Source organism: Ovis canadensis, chromosome 9 (assembly GCF_042477335.2).
Source record: "Ovis canadensis isolate MfBH-ARS-UI-01 breed Bighorn chromosome 9, ARS-UI_OviCan_v2, whole genome shotgun sequence".
NCBI lineage: Eukaryota > Metazoa > Chordata > Mammalia > Artiodactyla > Bovidae > Ovis > Ovis canadensis.
The window spans coordinates 53,550,857-53,576,849 of NC_091253.1; the positions used below are offsets into that span (position 1 = coordinate 53,550,857).

Sequence of the window (25,993 nt, forward strand, 5' to 3'; positions counted from 1 at the left end):
TTGCTAGAAAGACTCTGCTGAAAGCATTCCAGGTCCACATTTACAAAGGCACAGTGAATATGACATCAGAGTAATCACTATCAGTAGCAAGGTGGCCTCTGAGAGTGATTTTTTTTTTTCCATAGCATATACACCTGTTCCCTAATTGCCTCAGGGGGCAAGTTGATAAACTGAAGTGTTTGGTGTTCACTGACTTTCACAGCACCTTGAAAGTCTCATAGCCCAGAAAGATGGAGGGTTGACCATGCTAATGTCTCATGTGTTTCTTCTACCTCAGAGTATGTGTAAAAAATAGAATTTCAACTTCATGGAGTATACCTATTTCTCATTTGAATATGACATTAGGTTAACCTGAACATCTTAAGTGAATTTCTGAAACTTTGTAAGTACCATTTTCATAATTCCAAAAAATAAGCATGTGTTTTTCCCATTTCAGAAACAGAGTTGTCTAACTCTTACATATTTTACATAGAATTATATAAAGGCACATTCAACAAGAGGAAAAAGACAGGAAAAAAAAAAAAACAGAAGTGAGGTTTTCCTCTTAGAAAGTAGAAAATACAATAATTTTCCTCCAATCCACTTGAACACTGGGAAAGAATGACAAGTTTTTTGATCTTACAATGCCTGATACATAGTAAGCACTTAGGGAATCTTGTTAAAAGAATTATAATGAATATGCTTCTGAAACAATTTGCGGTTTCTTGCCTGTAAAAGCCTACTTTCAGCTTTCAGCACAGTAGCTTTGTGAAGAGGCATATATTTAGTTCATAAGTGGTTCACATACATTTTTTTCCAATTAAAGCAAATCACAGCTACTTGGTTGGAGTAGCAAGGACCCAAGAGTTCAGAAACCTTGGCTATATGTGAGGCACCAATGCTAAATGGCAAATGACTTGAGAAAGTGACTTAACTCGGCTAGGTTTCAGTTTCCACATGAGTGAAATGATTGGTTTGGAGCAGGTTACTTCTGAGAGTCCGGGCTCCCCAGGTGGTGCTAGTGGTAAAGAACCCACCCTCTAATGCAGGTAGACATGAGATGTGGTTTGATCCCTGGGTCAGGAAGATTCCCCTGGAGAAGGGCATGGCAACTCACTCCAGTATCCTTGCCTGGAGAACCCCATGGACAGAGGAGCCTGGCAGCCTGCAGTCCACAGGGTTGGGTACAACTGAAGCGACTTAGCACACATGCACTCACTTCTGATAGTCCACATGGCTTCAAAATTCTACAATTGAACGACTCAAATTAAGGAAAATGGAATCTAAATTTCACAAACATTGACATAGTACCTACTGTATGCTAGGCAATATTATGAGTGCTTTACACCATATATAGTCATATAATAATAAAAGAGTATACACTGTGCATGGGGTAGCATTTTGGATACTGTAAAGTATAAGCAAATGATAGTTGCTGTTAAAATGACAGTAATTTTATTAAGGGTCAATATAACCCAAATCATTTTTAAAAAGCAGACTAAAGGGCTTCCCCAGGGTCTCAATGGTAAAGAATCCACTTGTCAATGCAGGAGACACAGGTCGATCCCTAGTCCAGGAAGATTCCACGTGCTGTGGAGCAACTAAGTCCATGAGCCACAGCTACTGAGCCCGTGCAGCTAGAGCCCGGGAGCCACAGCTAGAGAAGCCACCACGATGAGAAACCCACGCACTGCAACTAGAGAGTGGCCCCTGCTTGCCACAACTGCAGAAAAGCCTGCACAGCAATGATGACCCAGCACGGCCAAAAATAAATAAATAAAATTATTTAACTTTTTAAAAAGAGCAGGATAGTAACAGAAATAATATAACATAGGAATAAAGTAGTTGTTCCATTTAAACCGCTCAATGTTAGATGGCTGACATAAGCTATCTAATTTTTATCTGGCTAAGAGAATACTTAGTCACTTATTTGACTAAGAGAATCCCACCTGACTGGGATTTTCAAGTGGCTTAGTGGTAAAGAATCGGCCTATAATGCAGGAGACATGGGTTTGATCTCTGGGTCGGGAAGATCCCCTAGAGAAGAGCATGGCAACCCACTCCAATATTCTTACCTGGAGAATCCTATGGGCAGAGAAGCCCGTGGACTACAGTCCATGGGGTCACAAAGAGTTGGACACGACTGAGCAACTAATCCACCACCACTACCATACTTAAACTCATTCCAAAGCAAGATATAAAACTATTATATAAACCACCACCACTACAACACTTAAACTCAGTCCTGTCCACACTTAAAACCATGTCTATGAAATTCTCCACTTATAAAACACAAGATTGAAAAATAATCCAGGGGGTTTCCTGGCAGTCTAGTGGTTAGGATTCAGCATTTTCACTGCCCTACCCTGGGTCCAGTCCCCAGTCAAGGAACTCAGATTCTGCAAGCTGCATGACTCATCAAAAAGAAAACAAAATCATCCATCCACTTGGCCAATTTGATTGATTGGGGAGAGTCTTAAGCAGCAAGTATGATAAAAATGGGATTTTCCACACATGAACACAGTAGGTATGTATACCAAAAGGATAGCCTAAGGGGAAAGAAAAAAAATATCCTACATAAGTAAAGTTTCTTTTCTCCTGAAATGCCCATGTAATTTTTCCACTCTTTGAACACTAACATTAGCTAACCCAACTAACAGGAATGCTGCAGAAAACAGAAACAGGAACTCTGTGAGAAGTTTGATTACCTGTATGGCATCTTGGAGGAGAGGAAGAATGAAATGACCCAAGTCATCACCCGAACTCAAGAGGAGAAGCTGGAACATGTCCGTGCTCTCATCAAAAAATATTCTGACCATTTGGAGAACGTGTCAAAGTTGGTTGAATCAGGGATACAGTTCATGGATGAGCCAGAAATGGCAGTGTTTCTGCAGGTAAGTATCTCTCTGGCCCCAGAGGAAACAAACCAAGATGGTGGGTGCTGAAGAAGGACTGTCATTGAATTTTCAATATTTTTTGTACATCTCACTTAGATCTATCTTCTCAACTAAAATATATGTGCTTATCTCTCCATCTGTTTAAACTATTTCACAAGCATATATTTAAAGGACCATGGCATTGCTTAAATATAAGAGGGATCTGGTATAGAAAACAGTGGTTATTTACAGCATTTAAAATCTAAGCTATGAGATGTTTAAGAGATAGCAAAGGAAAGAATTCAATCTCAACACATCTTTGATGAAAACAATTTAAGGAGGCTTGTCTTTTGCTTGCTTCCACAGAATGCCAAAACCCTGTTACAAAAGTAAGTAATTTTCATTTTGTGAAAAAAAGTATATCTTTCATTTTTACCCAATGCCATCAAACTTTACACAGTAACAGAAAGTGGGAACTTGTCTTTTTGCAGAATTTCTGAAGCATCGAAGGCATTTCAGATGGAGAAAATAGAACACGATTATGAGAACATGAACCACTTCACAGTCAACCTCAATAGAGAAGAAAAAATAATACGTGAAATTGATTTTTACAGAGGTTTGTTATTCTTGTGACCATTTGCCCAAAACTGCAGGTGTGTGAAAGTAGCAGAAGGTTTTAGTGGGAGGAAAGGGGGGATTCAGGATCATCTCCAGAATGGATGTTGACAACTTCACAAGGATCATAATCCAACATGAAGCTCTATTTCTTGACAGAATCAAACAGTTTGTGGATGTTGTTTATTTAGCTTTGCCTATCACAGTGCTTGTTATCATTTGGTTATAGGGCATTAACTCTGAGTCATCAAATATTTAATAATTGATGGTGATGCCAATATCTCAACTTCAACCGTACACAATGTGTTAGCCATTATGATAATGATGTAAAGTGTCATCAGCTGTAAGGTTAAGGATGAGATAAAAATAAAACATGGAAGACACTTGGATTTAGATACTGTACCATTAGCACTTTCACTAGTGAGTGAGTCATAGGGTGAGTCATAGAGTAAGTCACACCTGGAAATAAAACTGAGGCTATGTGATCAGATGTACTCAATGAGTTATAAACACATCCCTCTCATCTGGCCCAGAAATCCCATTCTTGGAAATTGATCCAGATGAGATAGTTGAAAAGAGAAGCTCAGTTAGATGATAAGGATCCTTGGCTAGATCACCGTAATGCCATGGATTTATATCAGTGTCCACAGACATAACTTTAGAAGTAAATCTTCAGGATGGATCTTCTTTAAAAATTACTTAATATTGTCTATCATTAATATTGCCTGAGGAAATATTAAAATCATTGGGTTATAGTACTGATACTATGTATAAGATAGGTAGCTGAGAACCTACTGTATGCAGGGAACTCAACTCAGCACTCTGTGGTGACCTAAATGGGAAGGAAATCCAAACAAGAGGGGATAGATGTATACTTATGGCTGATTCACTTTGCTGTACAGCAGAAACTAATACAACAGTATAAAGCAGCTATACTCCAATAAAAATTAATTTTAAATAAACCACATTGAAGACAGCACACCCCCCCCCAAAAAAAAAAAACCAGATCAGTGGGTTACAAAGAGTCACAGCGTTAACTGTGGCAAAAATCATCCTTCACTGAACAAAGGAGGTGAGACGTTAAATAGGACCAGGGGTTTGTGTGTCTTCTAACATAAGGAAGAGATGTGCTTTTCCATTTAATTTGATAGAAAAAAGTAAGTGACAGTCCCAGCCCTCCAGGAACTGGCAGATGTGACAGAACATGATAGATATGGGAACAGGCTCTGGGGGTCAGGCGGATGGTGCACGGTGGTCGAGAGGACCACACTTTGTACTGGGGAGGGGAGCAAGCAGGGTGGTGATGACTGGGACCACTTGCACAGCATCATGTCCACATTTAACTGGAAGTGCAAGCCCCCTGCTGCTGTCAAGTGTCTGATGGAGAGGATTTCCGTAGCCCTGACCTTAATCTGAGCTACAGATATTGGCCAGTCGTGTTTTTCATGGCCGCAATGGTAATTATAACAATATGAAAACGCATTACCTTATCAGAGGATGAAGATGAAGAAGAAGAGGGAGAAGAGGGAGAAGGTGAAGAAGAGGGAGTAGAAGTGGAAGAGGCGGAAGACATCCAGACTGAGTCGTCAGGGGGAGATGAAAGTACAGAGAAAGGCTTGGAGCCCTCTCCACCGACCTTGGAGCTCCAGGCTGCCCCTGAGGCACCCCCAGTTTCCTCTCCGGACCCCCCTCCAGCCCTGCTACCTGCTGTGGAAGCCCCGGTGACACAGGTAACTCAGTTCTGAGTTCCCTCTTGCAGGACACGCAGGTGTGCCTCCTTGCTGAGCAGCTCAAACAATTTATTCTACCTCAAGTAAAGGAAATGCTTATGCCAGGCATTTGTATATGGAGGACACGAGATTTTAGGGCCATCACAGTGTCAGGGAGAAAGTCTTCTAGGGCGTTAAGCAGGGTCTTTGTGGATATAACTGGTTGGAAAGATCAGTTTCACATAATTTTCCCACCCTTAAATCTGAGGCAATCTATAGCAATTGTGTATGTGTGTGTTAACATGTGAATTCATAGAGAGCTGAGAGCATGGCACTGACTCAGTATAGATAAAGTGTATAGGTTGAGAGATTAAAATGGTTATATTTTCAGAATTTTCAATTTTCTGTAGGTAATAAAGAAACTAAATAGAGAAACCATGCTAGTTTATGTCCCTGTTGCTTACCCTGAAACCAAACTATAGCTTTTGGTCAATGGGCAAATAAAGGAAGCTGAGGTTTCCTATGTCTCTGTCATTTGATGAGAGGATGTGTTGACAGAATTGTCTTTAAAAATTTCTTATGAAATTAGCTCATCCCAGACACTGTCTGTGGCTGTCCTGTGGCTGACTTGATGTTTTCTAAGATGTCACTGTTTGGTTCTCAAGCCTCTGTACTGACTTCATGACACCTTTGACAGTCCCAACCCACTGAGTTTGTGAGCAATGAAGACTTATCAAAAAAAAAAAAAGTCCTGGTTTCAACCTGGATTGGAATTATCAATAGAAACAAAACTGCAAAGAGGGAACTCAGAGACGGAATTATATCTTATGCTCTGTCTCCATAGGAAACTAAGCTAAAAGACTCTAATTCCTGTAATCTTGACATTATGGGTGTACCAATAGCACTGAAATCGAAATGGGTATGATAATTAAATGACAGTTGGGTTTGATCAATTAGATTTCAATTTGGGGGTTGAGAAGAGAGGTTTTGGGGGACCCACGTATAATATACAAAATTAATTCTGGTCAATAGCTTGCCCTTTCTTCCATTATCTGCTATTTTATGAGCAAACTTTGTTCTAGGCTTCTGCTATCTACCTGACCAAGGCCACAGTCTAGTGAGACAAGCCCAGGAAAGACGAGGGGGCACAAATAGATGCTGAGACAAGAATACTGGCTGCATTCCTTGCCCTGAGCCCTTGTGGAGGGTGGGCTGAGCTGAAACACGCACTAGATCGGGCCCACACACAGAGAGCTGTCCCTTTGCAAACCTGAAGGGAACTAAAATCCACTGCTTTTCTCTTTTTTTGCTTTTAATTTATCCATCCTGTGAAGGGGGAGGTGGTGCCCACTGGCTCCCAGCAGACCACAGAGTCTGAAACTCCAGTCCCAGCAGCAACGGACACTGCGGACCCCTTGCTTTACCCTAGTTGGTATAAAGGCCAGACCCGGAAATCCACCGCCAACCCACCTTCCGCCCCAGGGAGCGGAAGTCTCAGGCGCGTAGGGGCTTCAGGTTCCGAGGATGCGCATGCGCGGAAGGCTGAAGGGGCGGAAGCCGCAGCCAGGGAGAGGGCAGCAGTGAGTGGTAAGAATACTAGCTCACCTGCAGCTACTTCTCAGGTTAGTGTCAATGAATGGTCTGGGGTCTGAATGCTCCCTGCGCCGCCTGGTCCTGCTGGGATGGCAGCAAGGAGGAAGGGCTTCTGAAGGGGCGGACAGAACCTGGGGCCTGAGGGATAAGGGAAACGACTCATCTACCCCAAGTTGGCTTGTTTTTCTAAGCCTGATATGAAGTGAAAGAGACACCAATTTGACTTTACTCTGCCCATGCGTGGAGACTTCACACCTGGTTGCCCAGGGGCGGGAGTGCAAGCGGGCCTGGCCCCTAGGCATGCAGGTGAAAGCTGCTTGTCTGCAGTGACTGCCTGGCGTCCCTGGTCCTCCTCTGCACTGGCCACTGGCCCTTGTTTGGCCTTTTCTGCGTCCTCTCTGAGCTTCCAAAGACTAATCACTTGCTTCTGTGTCGTTCCCCACACCTAGCAGGCACGTTTGAGTCAAGTTCTATGTCGGCTCTGGAAAATAACCTCTGACTCTTGGGTTTTGGTTTTGGGAGAGAGCTGGTGAAGGCTGGACAAAGATAGTTTTGGCTTTATTAAACCGGTGCTTCCTACGCATGTGCTGCTGGGAGCAGAAAAGTACAGACTTCCCTCCTTTGGAATTTTTTAAGAGGTCATTTAATACTTTTTTTTCTTATCAAAATGCAAGTTTGAAGTTCATTTCTTCTTCCTAACACTGGGCTAGATGTTTGCATGGCTCAAAGAAGATTCCATAGAAGAAATCTTCTACAATTTCTTCACAAAGAAGAATGTTCATGGTTACTTCATACCCATGAGTATTCTTAAATGACGTGTGGGTGTTGCCCAGACAGGGGCTGGCGGAAAAAATATGCTCGAGGTCCGTGCTCCTGGGTCATCAGGTGATTTCAACAACAAACAGCATTTTTTCAAAAATCATAAAATTCTTACTGTCTTAACTATCTGCTCAAGTGAACCTCGATTTCCATGAGGTAATAAATGGAAATGATTTTTGGAAAATTCAAAGATGGATTGCTTTTGTGCCATGTATTTATTTTCACAAATGAAAAATGACAAAAAAGATATGTTTGGTGTGAGGAAATCTTTGAAGGTTGTTTTAGGTTGTAAAAGGAGTAGAAAGTTTTCTAAAAGACGGATGGGAAGTTTATTTCTAGAAAGTTTTGGGGATTCCTTATATACTTGGTGGACGTTGAGTCAGGCAGAAAAACAGTAATAACCCAAGATAGGAGCACAATTGAAATGAAAATGAAAAATCCATCTGAATGAAGATGAAAATATTATTTGTGATAATATCAGTGAAGCTTTCTTCTTGTTTTCTCACAGGAGTTAGGAATCTGCCTAGCACTTTTGGCTTTTCTTATACTTCACTACATCTGGCGTCAGATTCAATGCTTGATTTTTACTTTAATGGGTAGGAAATCTTTTCTTTTCCCTTGACTAACATCTCATGTAGCTCTTCATAATGTTTTTCTTCTGTAGGCCCAGAGATGAATTTCTCCCCCAATTCTGAGGCTCTGCCAATCTAAAAAGACCCAAGTTCCCAAGCACTACTCGTGGCCTCACAGCCCCTTCCTGAAGAGAATCACTCCGTCATCTAATCCTGCATGGAAGGGGATCCTGACTCAGAACAAGACTCATTGGGCAATTATTCAGTAATCCAGTGGGAGTGGACCCTCCATAATAGCCATTGAAAGTGTTAGTCACTCAGTCCTGTCTGACTCTTTGTGACCCCATGGACTGTAGCCCACCAGGCTCCTCTGTCCATGGGATTCTCCAGGCAGAACAGCCATTAGAGGAGGCCATTTTCCAAAGGTGTCCAGAATGCTATGAATAGTCTGCTCTTAGATAGATGACCAGCAAAGGCCTCATACAGGACTATGCAGGTTTCCATCAGTTCAGTAGCAGCATATCCTCTGCCTCACCAGAGAGGAGCCCAGGTGGGCACGTAACTGCTTTGGTGGGCAGGTAGACCAGGTGACTTCTGGTTCTCTTTGCACCCTCAGAGTCCACAGTGTCTCTCCTAAGAGAGGGGAGCCCAGGCGCAGTCACATGGGGACATTTCGGCCAAGTGAGATCTGACCAAATAAGGAGCCAGAGGGCCAATGTTCATCTACTGGCTATAACAAATTAGAACTAAAGAAAAGTCATAAAGCCAACAGACAGTATATTATTTTTGGTATGTTGTCTCATAGTCAAGCCTTTTCTTGATGACTCTTAGGAGGTTTAGGGACTAACCGTCTTACTCCTTTCATAATCTTTTGAATATTATCAGCTTCATGAATCATATTTAAAGATTTGAACCCCACGTACTTTTGAGTAAATGACTCTGCTGGACCGGAGACCCAGCTCCCTGTGCCTATAGCTCAGAAGTGATCCAGGGTGACTGGAGCTGAAAGGGCTCAGCTATTTCTGGCTCGCTGACTTTTCCCGGGTTGACACTGACTCTCCTGGAAGTTCCCCTCATAGCTCCTTTCTGCCTCATTAGCTGTCTACTCAGCGATGGCAGTAGGCTCCCCGTGGGTCCCTGTCATGCCTATAACTGTGTGTGAGTGGCACCTACCCCAGTGTCTAATAGTCAGTCATAACTTGTGTATTCTAGAATGTTCTGAGTGTCTTCATCAGCTCAAGGGCATAACTCCTCCTCCTGTCATTTGTAATGAACAACAGGGGGAGGAAGTTATCGGTCATGGGCTCAGTGGGGCAATGGGGAGAGAGAGAAAAGTCTGTGCATAATTGGAATATCCTGAATAATTGTGGATCTGAATAATTGTCTGAAGAGTTCAGTTTCTATTCTGAGAGTTCAGGTTTGGGACTTTGTTGCCATATGTCCTTGTAACGCTTCTCTGAGGCTGCAGGGGAAGTCATGCTTCTTGTCTGCTGTCCATTGGAGCCCATGTCATGGATGCTGTTTTCACATGCCTGTCGTGAGGGTGAGGCAGGGGGGTGGGGTTGTGGGTGGAGGGTATGGTGAATTGACTTTCGTTACTGCCAAGAACCTTGGGTAGTTCTTGGTGTTTGAGAAAGAGCCTTTCACCTAGAGAAGGACACCTGTTTATGATGGAGGACCATTCTTTGATCCCTGCCTGAAAGGGGGTAGGGACAGATTAATAGAGACCTCACCACAGCATCAGATTCTCCATCCCTGTGAAGGTTTTGCAGGCCTGATTCACCTTCACTGCCTCAGAACTCAGCTCACTAGATATTTGTCCAATGCAAAGTCCTATGAAAACTAAAGTTAAAGGTATAGAAGTTGGCAGAATTTAGATAAAGGTATATAAATTGGTATATTTAAACAGGCTCTATATAAGGTGGTTACAGCTCTTATTTAATTATATTGTGGGATAAACAAGGCTTCCTTGGTGGCTCAGAGGGTAAAGAATCTGCCTGCAGTGCAGGAGACCCAGGTTCGATCCCTGGGTCGGGAAGTTCCCTTGGACTAGGAAATGACAACGTGCTCCAGTATTCTTGCCTGGAAAATTGCTTGGACAGAGGAGCCTGGCAGGCTACAGTCCACGGGGTCACAAAGAGTCAGATATGACTGAGCGACTAGGCATGCAATGCAAAGTTAGTTAGCTTGTTAGAATTTCAATTTCATTAGTCTTTCTGTGAACATTTAGGATGTGACACGCAGGTTCTCCTTGATTCACTGGTGGTCTTACCTCTCTTAACCCATCCTGGGATATGAGGTGGCCTTAGAATGACAGAAGCATCTCAGGCTCACTTGCTAATCTGTAAACTCACTTGAGCCCCATCAGCAGAACCACAATCCATTTAAGAAGGAAGATGTTTCCTGATACTTGCCTCAGGGCCATTCACACAGTGAAAACTACCCTGTTCTTGCTGTCTGTGATTTCTGATGCCATAGCATGTACATTCTCTCTTCACCTAATGACATGGGCAGATTAAACGTTAGAAACTGGTGATGGCAAAAACCAGACACCAGCTCTCTGCATGGGTGGTGACCCAGGATTCTGCTCTTTGTTATATCAGAGGCACACTGTTGCCTTCCCCACCTTGGTTCTCCAAGAAAACTAACTGCTCAGCAAGGTTTGAATTCATGCCTGTGTCACACTGTGCAAAGGTCCTACACATTGGCTTGTCTTTAGCTGCAAAATCAACCCTTCAAGTTCCCACCCTTTTAGACCCTGCCTGTTGTACTCTCAGTCAGCACAAAGAGTTTGGTGACAATTATATCTGATCTATTTTCTGTGTTAATTTTTTTTTTCTGTGTTAATTTTTAAATATTTTTTTAAGAAACTGCACTGTGCCCCAGTCAACCTCAGAAGACAGGGCAATAATAAGTGGGGAGCACACTGTGATCAGGTGGCTGCACTTGAAAAGCAGCTTCTGTGAGCCTCATCTCCAGGGAGGTTTCCTGGTCCACTCTGCTTCCTCCATTGTCCTTGTCTTCCTACACTGCTTATATGCTAACTACACCTGAGGGTTAGCACAGGTTCCACCCCCATGCCCACCAGGACAACTAGGTTTTATATTGGGAATAGGTGTGGCAATTAGATTTTTCCAGAAGCAGGAGCAGCAGCAATGAAAGCCCCTCCACATTCCCCTTCACCCTTCCCAGTGAGGCTTAGAGACAGTGGTTGGAGAAATTTGTCCAAACCACTTGATGGGAACAGGGATGTCCAGGGAAATGTCTCCCTGCTTGGTAGATTAACTTGGCAGCTGCTCTGGCTGACACTCGAGCTGGACCCTGGCAGCTGCCTCAAGGTTAGAGGACCCCAGCCCCACTGCCACCACACACACAGATACAGACACACAGACACACACACTCAGAGAGCCAGTTGCTGTGAAGATGGGGTTTTTGACATTAAAATCTCTGCCATTTCTGCCTCTGTAAAGAACCACAGCTCACATATTTCACCAGAGCACGAAGCTGTAGTTGTCATGGACCCTGAAAGCTTTTACCATATCATAGCTATTCGTAGTTGCAAGATTAGAATATCCACTTTCCACCGTGCATTCCTCAAGTCTGAAAATAGACAAGCAAGTTGAGTAGAAACTGTGCTAAGGCCTGGGGCTCAGGAAAGATCTGTAAAATCAAGAGGAAGGACTTCAGTTCAGTCCCAACTCTGGGCACTTAATTTCTCTGAGCCTCAGTTTTCTCATGAAGAAAATGAAACAACTACTTGGTGAAAGGATTCATCTATTTGCACAACATTAGAGAGTGAAAAATCTGGTACTAAGAATCTTATAAATTATCTCAGGATATTTTCATTGGGAGAGTTATGAACTTAGGCCTGAGAAGTCATTCTGGCAACTGTAATAATAATAGATTTAGATAGCCCACTGCATTTCCCCAAATGTATTTCTTACCTTGAAGCTATTACACAAATCCCTAATTCCCAGACTATCTCCACATCTCCTGGACACCAATTTAGCTGAAAGTTTACACAGCTGTGATTACCCTTTCAGATTCCATAAACCCCATAAAATCCAGGTCTGAAGTCTACCTACTGGCGCTTAGACCTCATTGCCCAGTAGAACAAAGGACTTAGAATGTACACAGTAAATGTAGTCATAGAAGATTAGATGAATGAAGAGATGAAAAATAGTGTGATTTTAAAAAATTTACCTATTTTAATTGTAAGGTTCAGTAGTTTTTGTCAGGTAAGGTTCAGTAGTTTTTGTCAGGTATGTAGTATTGTGTGGCCGCAGGCCACAGTAAAGCTATAGAGTATTTCTATCCTCATGTGCCTTTGCAGGTAATCTCCTTCTGGCATCCCAGCTGCTGTTTTACTGGTCATTATAGTTTCACCAGTTCTAGAAGATCATATAGGTGAAAACATCCAATATATAGGCTTTTGTGACTGGTTTTCTCACTTGGCATATTGTTCTTGAGTCATCCATTTGGTTGCATGTATCAGTAGCTCATTTCTTTATATTCCTGGGTAGTATTCCATTGTATGGAAGTTTTCCAGATTTCTTTTTTAATTGGAGGATAATTGCTTTACAGTGTTGTCTTGTTTCTGCCATACGACACGAATCAGCCATAATTACGATTTTCCAGATTTCTTTCTGTTTGATTTTTTGTTTCATTTCATTGTGGAGAGAGAATATTGTCTATATGCTTCCAGTTCTTTAAAATGTACTAAGCTTGGTGAATGTTCCATGTGCAGTTGAAAACCTTGTATTTTCTGTTGTTGCTGGGTGGAATGTTCTATGAATGTCCATCAGGTCAGTGAGTGGTGTTCAGGTTCATTATATCCTCACTGATTTCCTGTGTACCTGTTTTATCAATTGCTGCTGCTGTTGCTAAGTTGCTTCAGTCATGTCCAACTCTGTGTGACCCCATAGATGGCAGCCCACCAGGCTCCCCCGTCCCTGGGATTCTCCAGACAAGAACACTGGAGTGGGTTGCCATTTCCTTCAACAATGCATGAAAGTGAAAAGTGAAAGTGAAGTCGCTCAGTCGTGTCCGACTCTTAGCGACCTCATGGACTGCAGCCTACCAAGCTCCTCCGTCCAAGGGATTTTCCAGGCAAGAGTACTGGAGTGGGGTGCCATTGCATTCTCCGTTATCAGTTGCTAAGAGAGGAATTTTGAGATCTCTGACTATAATTGTGGATTTGTCTATTTATCCTTGCAGTTCTATCAGTTTTGCCTTATGTGTTTTGAAACTCTGTTTAGGTGCCTAAATTAGCATTGTTATATTTTCTGGAAGAGTTTATCCCAAGGAAAGTGTTAAAAAATAACTCTTTGTGTCTGCCTGCTTGAATGGGTTCACATATACTGTTTTTTAAGGTAGGGTAGAAAAGTTAGAGGGCAGATGGGGGTAGCCTGGAGGAGGAAGGTACTGACAGAGCTTCACCTGTTCTAAACAGCTGGCCACAGGAAGACTCAGAGCCTAAATCCAGCACACTTGTCTCCCCTTCCTCCCACAGCCACCAGCAAGGCCTAGTAGAGCAAGGTCTTGACAGCCGAGGTGCCTGATGCTTTTAAGTGACTAGGCTTAACTTTACAATCGGATGATTAAGGTCTTTGGGGCCCTATTTTTACTGTAGATGTAAATCGCTTTATGAGCTAAGATGTCTGTGCATTTTAATGACATGCTTCTGTCCCAGTTCACTCCTTGTGCTGGCTACACCAGTTTCCACAGGACTGCAGAGGGCCCCCCAGCATGGGCCAGGGCCTTCCAACCCTAGGACTGTCCTCTTGGCTGACAAGGTTCCCCACCCAAAGATTGACAAAAAGGTGCAGATGGTCCTTCCTCCTGTCCTGAGGATTACCAGATGATTCCTATAGAATATATCATGATTTCAGAGACAGAGCATCAGGGACAATGTGGGTGACCCACACCTTTGGATTCTCTACCCTAAAACAGCAGAAGCAGTGTGTGGAGGGCAAGTCCTGTGCAGGAACTGTACCTCCAAGGAACACCAGCCCGTGGCCATCTTAGTTCCCAGCCCACATTCCATAAATGTTGCCCTTTGAGATTATAAAGGTACTCCTCCAGGGAAAAATAAAAAACATTTCTTAGAAGAAGGAAGGAAAGAAGAAAGAAAGAAAGTAAAGAAGGAAGAAAGGAAGGGGGGAAAGAAAGATACATGCCACTAGCCAAGATTCTCTTCTCTTCTTGAAGCCCAGGGTTTATTTCCTAGACTCTCAGAAACCAATACCTGTGTCCCCAGGCCTGAGATCTTATAAAATTTCCCTACCTAAGATTTAGTCTCCTTGAAAATATCCATATTTTCTTAAACTGGGATGAACAGTAGCCAGTGTTCCAAAGAAAAGCAGGTATGTGGAGCCCTGGGTCCCCACAACATATCACATGCAAAAAGATAAAATAATTTTAATGCAAATAACCTTTGAGACCAAATAATTCAGTCTGATTTTAAGGGTAAATGTCAAGTCCACCTGCCACTAGGGACTCAGTGGTGAGCGATGTCTGAGGCAAAAGCTTCTATCCTGCATGAGATTAATTTCACAAGGTATCAGAGAATGTTTAAAAAAATAAAGCAGTAGACCAAGAATATGATTTCCCATGAGTGTGACTACAGGTCCTATGTTCTTTGAAATGATCTATTTAATTTTCCAAAACAAACTGAAAAGAATGAAAATTTAACTATGTTCTCTAAATTTAATTGAGGGATTCAGGGTGTCAAATTATTTTCAAACAGAAATCTCTACTGAGAGCAACTGCTTGTGTTATACAAATTAGGAGACTCAAGCTTATGAATCAAATCACTTTTAAGCCAGGCACCCTGACTATGCTGGAATTTCACTTGGTAAAAATAGAGAAAAAATGATCAGCACTCAGGCCTACATTTACTGCATATTATCCAGGAGTTGATAGTCCTGGACGTTATAAGAAGTTCTGATAATGAAATGCAAGCATTTTTACATAGAAAAAATTTTGGAGAGAGGAAGGCTTTTATTTAAAGTAAGTTTTAATGAGACTATTACATTATTATTGCTTTTCCATTTGTATCCTGCAATTGCAGTTTTCTCTTTTTTTTTCCCCTGCTGGGAAAGTGATATCCTAGTAAGTGCCAATTTGGGGGTTTTTCTAGAAGGGGCTTCCCTGGTGACTTAGACAGTAAAGAATCTGCCTGCAATGCGGCAGACCTGGGATCAGTCCTTGGGTCGGGAAGATCTCCTGGAGAAGGGAATGGCTACTGACTCCAGTATTCTTGCCTGGAGGATCTCATGAACACAGTAGTCTGGTGGGCTACAGTCCATGGGGTCGCAAAGAGTCAGACATGACTGAGCCACTAACACTAGAAGAGAAAAAAAAAAAAACTATACTAAAACTGTAGGCTATATTTCTTAAGATCAAATAGCTTCCTTACTAAAAGTCACTTTAATAGGAAACTGAAATGGATGTATCTGTTTTTAAGAGGGAAATGTAATGTAAATTACGTGTGAGCAGTGTAATGAATGGAGAAGACAATGGCACCCCACTCCAGCACTCTTGCCTGGAAAATTCCATGGATGGAGGAGCCTGGTAGGCTGCAGTCCATGGGGTTGCTAAGAGACATGACTGAGCGACTTCACTTTCACTTTTCACTTTCATGCATTGGAGAAGGCACTGGCAACCCACTCCAGTGTTCTTGCCTGGAGAATCCCAGGGATGGGGGAGCCTGGTGGGCTGCCGTCTGTGGGGTCGCACAGAGTCGGACACGACTGAAGCGACTTAGCAGCAGCAGCAGTCATGACAAAGCTACTTGAGTTTTACTTCTGTAATTTTTTTAATGTTTGTTATTCTGATTTAACTTAAGGCCCTTATTAGTGCTGTACACCCTGTGGATTTTTCTCCCTTTATTTATGTATCTCAGTGATTTCCATGAAATGCCTTTTCCCCACTAGAACCCACAAAGCAAAGAACAAATCCACCACTGTTCAAAGCATCTGACAAACCAGTGCCGTGTGGCAAAGGCCATAACTAACATGCACGTTGCTCTATCCCATGCAAGGTCTTTCAGAGATCCTCTTATTTAAACCTCACAACAGCCCTGCACAGTAGGAATTTGTTTACTTCCTCATTTTTAAAATTTAATATTGTTATTGTTATTTTTTCATAAAATTAGTGTTATTGAAGTATAAGTGATTTACAGTGGTGTTAACATCTGCTGTACAGCAAAGTGATTCAGTTATTATGAAACTTCCTCATTTTTAAGTAGAGGATCACAGAGGATGAGTGACTTGCTCCAAATTATGGAGCAGCTGGGAGCCTGGTGCCCAGTGACCCCTTGTCCACCACCACGGAGTGCGTGCCTGCAGTAGAATGGAGGTCACACCCACATCTAGGGAAAGTGGGTGAATCCCCACTTTATCAGGGTTGATATGATTGAAGCAAAAACAGTGTGACCAAGGGTTCTCTGCGTTGACTCACCCCTCGTGACACACTGGCACAGAGAAGTCAGTTCTAGGCTTCCACCCCCTGTGAGAAAGCACCGGTCCTTCAGTTGCTGACCCCTCTCCTCCCTGTCTCTGACTTGTGGGGGTGCAGTCAGCCTGTCTCACATGCTCAGCAGCTCTGGCTGCCTCTTTTCCCTGTGGGGTTCTGATCTCAGCATTTTATCTTTAGAGTTACTCTGAGCCAGTTCCTCAACCATCCCATTTTCTCGCCCATGAACTGGACCTCCCATGGCTCTGCTCTTGAGGAAAACCTATTGTTTCCCTCACACAAGGCAAAGAAGTCCTATCTGTGAGGAACTGATAATCTAATTAGCATCCTTTGTAATAAAGCTCTCCTTTCAGAAAGGCTGAGAACACACACACACACACTCTGCTGGACACAATGGCAGGTCCATGCCTGAAAAGAAGGCTGGCTGTTAATGTCTGCAAAACTGTGACATCAACATTTTCACTTCTTCCGGCCCCCCACCCCAACTCCCTCTATTCCTAGAGGCCGTGTTTGAAACAGCCCAAAGTCAGCATACCAGATGTCTTCCTCCAGGTTAAGAAAAAGGGGTGAATTTAATTTCTTCTTGTTTCGTAGGCCTGGTTTCTGATCTTCCCTAACTGAGCAAGAGGGAGGCAGCTACAGGTGGTGAAGCCCCCAGATCAGCTCCATCCATTCCGCCCATCCCTCAGGGCTCACAGCTGTAAATTCTCCTCAGGGGAAAAATGCCCTTTAGTGAATGTTTTCCTTCCAGGGCTCCTTGTGTTGGAGGCCAGGGTGTGTCTTCTTCACCCTTCCTCAAGCATCCACCGAGAGCGTGCTGTATTTTCACAGGTCTGTGCTGCAGTCCTGACATACCTCAGTTGCTCTGCCACTGAGCAGTAAAGACTGTATCCCTGTGACGGAAATGCCCAGGATAGACCTGCCCAACGGAGTTTCTGGGGCTCAAGCTCTTCGCTGTGAGTCACAGACCAGGTCCCAGGCACTGCCCAGGCCTTGATGACTTCCCCAGGCTCTTGGCTGTCCTGGAATCCATGATGCTTAAGCTATCCGAGGCCCGAGGTTCAGGAATGCTGAGTAGGGAGAAGCCAGTGCTGGGGTTTAGTCTTTCTGAATAAACATTCTGACCCTGCCCTCAGCATTCCCCCTCACACCTGTTTCCAGCATCTGGCTCTGACTCTCTGACTCAGCCCAGCAGGTGCAGGACAGACCCTGGTGGTCACCCACCCAGCAGCCTCCAGTCAAGGCTTACCCTTCCCACCCTCATTCTTTTAAGGCAAATGGCTTTCATTGTAGAAGGCCAAAGCTTCCTTTGGATTGGCCCAGAAAGACTGGCCTTTAACATGCAGTGGTAACCAGACCCTTCCGTCAAGTAGAATCTGTGATTGCCATTTGAAGCGGCAGAGTGGAGGGGGAGGTCCAAGGGTGGGGTCTGGACACAGTTTCCTCGCTGCCAGGCTACCTCCCCTTCCTGGCCGGGCATGTGACTGACATACATACAGCAGCCAGCCCGCAGGGCTAAGCAGGACAATTTTTATGTAAAGTGGTATCTCACAGGAGTGGACCTGAAGCTGTCAGCATCCATTAATCTCTTGGTTGCAATTCATCTGATCAGTTAATATCACTTGGATACGCCTGAGGGAATGGAACACGGGACAGGTACAAGGTAACGGATCAGAATCGTGGGTGCTACAGAAGCTGGCCATTTGGAGAAGGGCTGAGGCTGGTACCTTACGGAGGCCCTGGGAAGCTGAGAGGCAGCCTTAGGGCACTGGTCACTCATCACATGACCTGGCACAGCTCACTCTTTTATTTTAGGTCAGCAAAAAGTAATTCCTCTTATAAACATGGCTACCCTGACTTATGCCAGCATAAATATCAGGAAAGCATGTTTCATTTTGTTCAACCAAGTGGGCCAAGCTGCCTGTAGGTAAAGGCACTCATGCTCAATCACTAAGTCATGTCTGTCTTTTCTGTGACCCCATGGACTGGAACCCACCAGGCTCCTCTGTCCATGGGATTTCTCAGGCAAGAATACTGGATGGATTGCCATTGGCTTCTCCCAGGGATCTTCCCAACCCAGGCATCGAATCTGCATCTCCTGCACTGGCAGACAGATTCTTTACCACTGAACCACCTGGGAAGCCCAGTATCACTAAGTAAATTCCCACTATTATGCAACCAATCTCCAGAACTTTTTCACTTGCAAAACTGAAACTCTACATTCATTAAACATCATCTTTCCATTGGTGCAGCCCTTGGCAAGCACCATTCTACTTCCTGTTTGTATGAATTTGATGACTGTAGATAGTGAGATGGTAGTGTATCTTTTAGTGACTTATTTCACTTAGCATAACATCCTCAAGGTTCACCCCTGTTGCAGCAGGTGTCAGAATTTCCTTTCTTTTTAAGATTGAGTAGTGTTGGAGAAGACTCTTGAGAGTCTGCAAGGAGAGGCTGCAAGGAGATCAAAACAGTCAATCCTAAAGGAAATCAACCCTGAATATTCATTGGAAGGCCTGATACTGAAGCGCCAATACTTTGGTCACCTGATGCAAAGAACCAACTCATTGGAAAACACCCTGATGCTGGGAAAGATTGAGGGCAGGAGGAGAAGGAGGCGACAGAGGATGAGATGGTTGGATGGCATCACTTTCTCAATGGACATGAGTTTAAGCAAGCTCGGGAAGATGATGAAGGACAGGGAAGCCTGCATGCTGCAGTCTGTGGGGTTGCAAAGAGTCAGACACAACTGAGAGACTGAACAACAAGAACACTATCCCGTTCCATGCATAGGCCACATTTTGTTTACTTACCCACTGATGGACACTCAAGTTGCTTCCTCTTAGCTGTTGCGATAGTGCCACTGTAAACATAAGTGTACAAACATCTGTGTGAGTTCTTGCCTTTGGATCTTTGGGGTATATACCCAAACATGGAATTGCTGGATTGTATGGTAATTCAATGTTCACATTTTGAGGAACTGCGATGGTCTGTTACACCATTTTACATTCCCACCAACAGTGACAAGAGTTTTTTTTCCTCCATGTTCTTGCACCTGATTCTTGATGTCTGCAACTAATTAAAGTCTTTTTCAAAGTACCATGCACAGTTCAGGCCAAGCCAACACTGGCCATAGCCTGGAACTGTCCTGTATTCAGGGACAGGTTGCCCACAAGCCTCTGGCAGAAGCATTCTCCTCAATCTCCATCAGCAAGAAATGGCGCTGGATGATAACATGAGAAGGATGCTGCCCACACATCACTCAGCCCTGAGTAAAAGCGCCTCTCATGGCCCTCCCCTTCTGTACAGGGAAAAGATACTCTAGTACCATAATCTGACATTGCATTCATTCCCTTTTAAAGGACATTTGATAGCAGCAAAGAAATCAAAGGAAAATAAAAGGTTTTATGTTTCTGACTGAGTCTGGTTCATGAATACCCAGAATTTCTGGTCAAGTTCATCTGAGAAAAATAGTTTTTCCTTTGAGCAAAGGTGTGTCGCTCCGTTCTGCTGGTCTTCTGTGGATCTTCACTGAACTGGGTCTCCCAGTTGAGATGGAAAAGTCTGCCTCCCTATTCTATCTCCTGGTTTTATTACTAAAACTCACACTTCGTAACTTATCTGAAGCCCCATGCTGACAGAGCAGTGTTAAATGATGGTTTTAGGTTTGTTCATTTGTTACCTGAGGAAAATGTGTGAAATTTAGAAATAATATGGGACGAACAACCCTTTCCTTTGTCATGCACCTTGGACCAAACTCCAACTCAGGACAAACTCAAAAGCAGGTAGAGAAGATCAGTGCTTATCATTCTCTGTCCTTTGTTCAGATTCATGGGACATTAGTCTTCCTAAGAAATAGCACTTCCTGTGATGAAGGAGAGCCAGCATTTGGAAAACTATTGAAAGGAATGCATATATAAAGTTCTCTTGGGGAAGGCTGTAGGGAAAATGTCTGCTTTTGATTGAATGCGTGCATGCATGCTCAGTTATGTCCAATTCTGTGTGACTCCATGGACTGTAGCCTGCCAGGCCCTTCTGTCCATGGGATTTTTCCAGGCAAGAATATTGGAGTGGGTTGGGATGCCCTCCTCCAGGAGATCGTCCCAACACAGGGATCAAACCTGTGTCTCTTCCATCTCCTGCATTGTCAGACAGGTTCTTTTACCACTGGCATCACCTGGGAAGAACCTATGATTGAATAGACTGTGCTTATAGAAAGATTTCTAAAATTTTAACTCATTCTTTCTTTATGAGAGAGCCGTATTTAAAGTCGGGCCACATGGAGATACACTGGACTGGGTGATGGATAGTCATGATTACAACATGCTAAAAGAATTGAAACATACATGATGTCCAGTTCTGAAAAGATGAACATCCCCAATACAACTGTCTTTCTTTACTGAGGGTCCTGGCTGTTGTGAATCATTCCTCACAAATAGTCCCCAGGTGATTCTGCCTGGCCGAGGAGCCTCTTCACTAATATGAGGAAGAAGAAAGGAAGGAAGGAAGGAAATGGACATTTATGAAGCACTTAATATAAGTAAGTCACATGCAAGTGCTTTGCTGCTGCTAAGTCGCTTCAGTCATGTCTGACTCTGTGCGACACCACAGACGACAGCCCACCAGGCTCCCCTGTCCCTGGGATTCTCCAGGCAAGAACACTGGAGTGGCTTGCCATTTCCTTCTCCAATGCATGAAAGTGAAAAGTGAAAGTGAAGCTGCTCAGTCGTGCTGACTCTTAGCGACCCTATGGACTGCAGCCTGCCAGGCTCCTCCGTCCATGGGGTTTTCCAGGCAAGAGTACTGGAGTGGGGTGCCATTGCCTTCTCCGGCAGGTGCTTTAGGTACATTATTTATTCAGTCCTTATGATCACCTTGTGGGGTAGGATGCATGCGTGCTAAGTCACTTCAGTCATGTCCAACTCTTTGTGATGTATGGACCATGGCCTGCCAGGCTCCTCTGTCCATGGGGATTCTCCAGGCAAGAATACTGGAGTGGGTTGCCATGCCCTCTAGGGGATTTCCTGACCCAGGGATTGAACCCATGTCTCTTATGTCTCCTGCATTTGCAGGCAGGTCATAGGGTGTCATCACTTTTTTACAGAAGAGAAGAAAAAAGGCTCAGAGAGGTTAAGTGTCTTGCCTGAGTCATATTGCTAATGAATTGTTATTCTGGGATTCGAAACCAGGCTCAGCCTCTTTGCATAAAACTTCCTTGCTGAGATGGTTGGGGATCCTCAAGTTCACATAAATAAGACCAAGGAGACAGTGTAATCACCTACAGATACTCAGAATAATCTCTGCTCTTGGCCCCTGCTCTGGCACCAGCCTTTCTTTTCTGAAAGATAGCATTTGTCCATATTGTTAGAAGGAAAAATCTAATAACTGACTGAAATGTGAGGGTGTTAAAGCAGCGAACCCAAACTATTTGATACCAAGTTTTGAAGGCTGTAGGCTATTAACTGCCAAAACATTTTAAATGGAAGATAGATTTTCCATTGGGCTTCCCGGGTAGCTCAAACGGTAAATAATCTGCTGGCAGTGCAGGAGACCTGGGTTCAGATCAGATGTGAACCTGCCTGGTTCAATTCATGGGTCAGGAAGATCCCCTGGAGAAGGACATGGCAACCCACTCCAGTATTCTTGCCTGGGAAATTCCATGGACAGAGGGGCCTGGTGGACTAAAGTCCATGGGATCGCAGAGTTGGACACGACTAACACAGAGATTTTAGTCTTGAATATAAAAAAGCACAGAAATACAAATTCCAAAAGCCATCCAAATAGCTTGCACACCTCCAGCAGTGTCACAAAGATTCTATCCCACACAGACTATACCTTACACAACTAGTGTCACCCTTTAGATATTTCAGGAAAACTGTCACAGAAGTTTCCTCTAGATTAGAAGTTGTCTTCAAGAAAAAGAGGCTACACAGTGAAGCCTGATGGTCTCTTCATCTATGCAGAATTCACTGTTCGCTCATGCAGAATGGCTAGAAAAAAAGTGCTGTCTTTACATATCAATGATGTGCTCAGATCACTTGGGTTTTTTGTTAGGATTCATGAGAGTAAGGTGACTCTGATGGGGACGAGAAGAGTTTGGTGTGCATAAACAGGTTGTCAGTTCAGTTGCTTGTCTGACTCTTTGCAACCCCATGGACTGCAGCACACCAGGCCTCCCTGTCCATCACTAACTCCTGGAGTTTACTCAAACTCATGTCTGTTGCATTGGTGATGCCATCCAACCATCTCATCCTCTGTTGTCCCCTCTTCCTCCTGCCCTCAATCCTTCCCAGCATCTGGGTCTTTTCCAATGAGTCAGTTCTTCGCATCAGGTGGCCAAAGTATCAGAGTTTCAGCTTCAGTTATCAGTCCTTCCAATGAATATTCAGGACTGATTTCCTTTAGGATTGACTGTTTGGATCTCCTTGCAGTCCACAGTTCAAAAGCAGCAATTCTTCGGCGCTCAGCGTTCTTTATAGTCCAACTCTGAAATCCATATATGACCACTGGAAAAACCATAGCTTTGACTAGATGGACCTCTGTCAAGATGATGTTTATTCCACCTTAACTTCAAGGACATTCAGGTAGCTAGCCTGTTACCAACAGAATCTAATAACACCCTTTTTAAAAAGAAGCCCAGTCACACTTGATGTCTCAGCTATTCCTTTATAGAAAACTACCTGCTTCAGTTTTATTCTAATAAAATAATATGATTCCATGGCTAATATGATTTCATGGCCCCCCTTAACTTTTTATCAGAGAGCAACATGGCAAGGAGAAGGGTAATCCTAAGGCCATAAGGACTTTGGATAATTTTATTGAACTTGAAACATTACCCCCAAATATATATTTAGGGCAAAATCGGGTAAAGTGTAAGACAAGTGCTCATTTTTCACTTGAAACTGTTTTGAGTGGCAACAAAACAACACACTCACTGAAGTCCTGCTTTGCCTGTGCCGGATGTTGTCCAATCATATAACAGCTTCAAAAAATCACCCTGGGCGTCTGGGTTGAATGCATGTGCCTACCTCATTGCTTTGGTATCAGCAGCATTCTAATCTCACAGGATCACTTTACCAGTGAAGTCATCAGTTAGTCTGTGTTTGGTGTTTCTCCTAGGAAGAACTGTGTGCGTCATACCTTCCACGTAAGGAGTTTGTGTTTTTACAACACATTGCATTTCATTTATGAGTGTCCCTGATTCTACTAAACGGTTATTTTTTAAACTCAAAACATCACAAATACATTTCACTTTTGAGATTAGATTCAAAATCATAACTTATGATTTGTCTGGTTTCTATAAAAGATACCTCATTAGAAATGTTTATGTTACTAGATTTTATTGCCTAGAGAAATGAATCCTTTCTCAAAACCTACAGTTTTGCAAAATTTACTTATGTATTTTTCACATGCTTTTAGAAATTCTTAATTTAGCAGTGGAGAGATTATGTCATGTGATGTAGCAAAGTCATTTAATTTAGGATTTTCTCTTAGACTTTTCTAAATCCAAACTCCTGTTAGTTTTAATGTGATTTTCATCTCAGTAAATGATATACAGGTCGACTTAAAAAAAAGTAGAATAGCCTATACTCTTTCCCTAGAACTTTCCTCCACTGCATGCATTACTTTTATCCCTGTGTGTGAAATCCTTTCATGGCTCTTGGCCATAGCCAAGATAACCTGAGCTTGCTCTCCATCCCTAATAATAATTATGTCCTATATAATTATTATCATCCTTTCTCCTCCATAGAAAAAGGACTGGACCAACTTGGAAAGGACTGGCCTCTTTTGCCTCTGACGCAGGTTCTCTTCTGTTGCAGGCTGGATTTGAGAGCCCTCCCCTCCAGAGACAGGCTGCTGCTTCAGGGAGCGGGAGTGGAGCTGATTCTGAGCCAGCTCGCCATGTCTTCTCCTTTTCCTGGTTGAACTCCCTCAGCGAATGATACTCATTCCAACTGCTGCGCCTCTGCCAGCCTGGCTGAGACACTCACAGGCAGCAGGGACCCAGATGAAACTAGGATCATGTAGGTGACAAAAGGGACCTCTGAATGGCATTTCTACCAAAAATACCCTTTAATTCCAGATGGCTTAGCTAACACATTGAGGGAGAACAATGTTCTGAGAAGAAAGTTGCAGAAAAGCATTGGGGAAAAAAGGAACTTGATCTTACACAAATTTTTTATTGTGTGGGAAACGTTATGAAGGGTGTGTAGGTGTAGTATGTGCGTGTGTACGTCAGTAACAAGTGGCAAGTGTTGAAAAAAGTGGGCACTACACTCGTCTCTAATAGGCACTGGCTATTGTTCTGATATCATAGTAGCTCTTATTCTCTTTCCTCTTCAACAGTGCAGGTGGTCAGTGAAATTCAGTGTTAATTCAGAAGTGACCGATTTATCAATATATGGACAAAAGGTAAATCATTGACCAAAGATATGAGATGCTTCACAAAGCTTTTCTCTTTTCCACAACAGATGTCGCTGGATGGATATCCAGAAATGTTCTTTGCCTCTGGTGACACTTTCCTAACCCAGAAGGCAAAGGCCAAGGACATTTCTTATGACATTTTTCTAATCTTAGTTTCAAATATGCAGATATCATGTATTTTACCTGAAAAAGACTTTTCAACAGGAACCGTCTGTCTCATGTATCCACTGAGGCAACCAGTCTGAACTCTAGAGCAACTGCATGTATTTAAATATATATATATATACACACACACACACAATACACATTATACATGTACATATATATGTATTTAAATCATGTGCTGTCCCCCATAACACCTCATTCAAAACATAAGTTTTGTAAAGTTAAGTTTTAACTTCACTCTGTATGAACTCTTAAATAAATGCTGTTTTTAACAACTTAGTCTTACAATGATTTATTTGTGTTCATATCATTGTAGTAATCCATTAGTCAAGTGAATTTAAAGGGTCTCAAGGGATTAAGCATCTTCATACATCCAAATTGATTTTGAAATATTAAACACTCGATTGAATTTTTAAAGTTATAACTAAACTACCAAAGGCAAGTGCATTGTAAACTGTATTAGGGGTACTGTTTGATTTTAGAAGTGCATAGAGATAGTTTATATTCCTAAGAATTAAAGAGATTAGTGTTGGCATAGACATAAATGAGGTGCTTGTAAAGTTATTAAATTCAAAATGTGCTTTATAAGAAAAATGTTCCCAAGGGGCACTTTATAGCAACTACATTTAGTTGTTTTAAGTGGAGAGGTTATTGTTTCTCCTGTTAGAAGACAGCAATGGAAAATAGCTTAGAAAAAATAATGGTACCAAAGTAGTAGTTTGATAAAGTAAACCTTTCTCATAGAAAAAAACAATGCAACATT

The 25,993-nt window shown here is 42.9% G+C and overlaps 1 protein-coding gene across 5 annotated transcripts in view; it reads left to right on the forward strand.

Annotated features, from left to right (window-relative positions):
* The window catches only part of TRIM55 (tripartite motif containing 55), a 58,556-nt gene extending 33,051 nt beyond the window's left edge, over positions 1-25,505 (forward strand). For 2 of the 5 annotated variants that reach the window (XM_069600128.1, XM_069600127.1), the window contains 6 exons: positions 2,640-2,873; positions 3,222-3,244; positions 3,347-3,471; positions 4,965-5,200; positions 6,514-6,801; positions 24,462-25,505. In XM_069600128.1, the coding sequence (XP_069456229.1) occupies positions 2,640-2,873; positions 3,222-3,244; positions 3,347-3,471; positions 4,965-5,200; positions 6,514-6,801; positions 24,462-24,584 (1,029 nt within the window). In that variant the 3' untranslated portion in view covers positions 24,585-25,505. Of the gene's footprint in view, positions 1-2,639; positions 2,874-3,221; positions 3,245-3,346; positions 3,472-4,964; positions 5,201-6,513; positions 6,802-8,099; positions 8,188-8,255; positions 9,549-24,461 lie in introns of those variants that run through there. The other 3 variants (XM_069600129.1, XM_069600130.1, XM_069600131.1) reach the window with 3 other exon arrangements.
* The last annotated feature ends 488 nt before the right edge of the window (positions 25,506-25,993 follow it).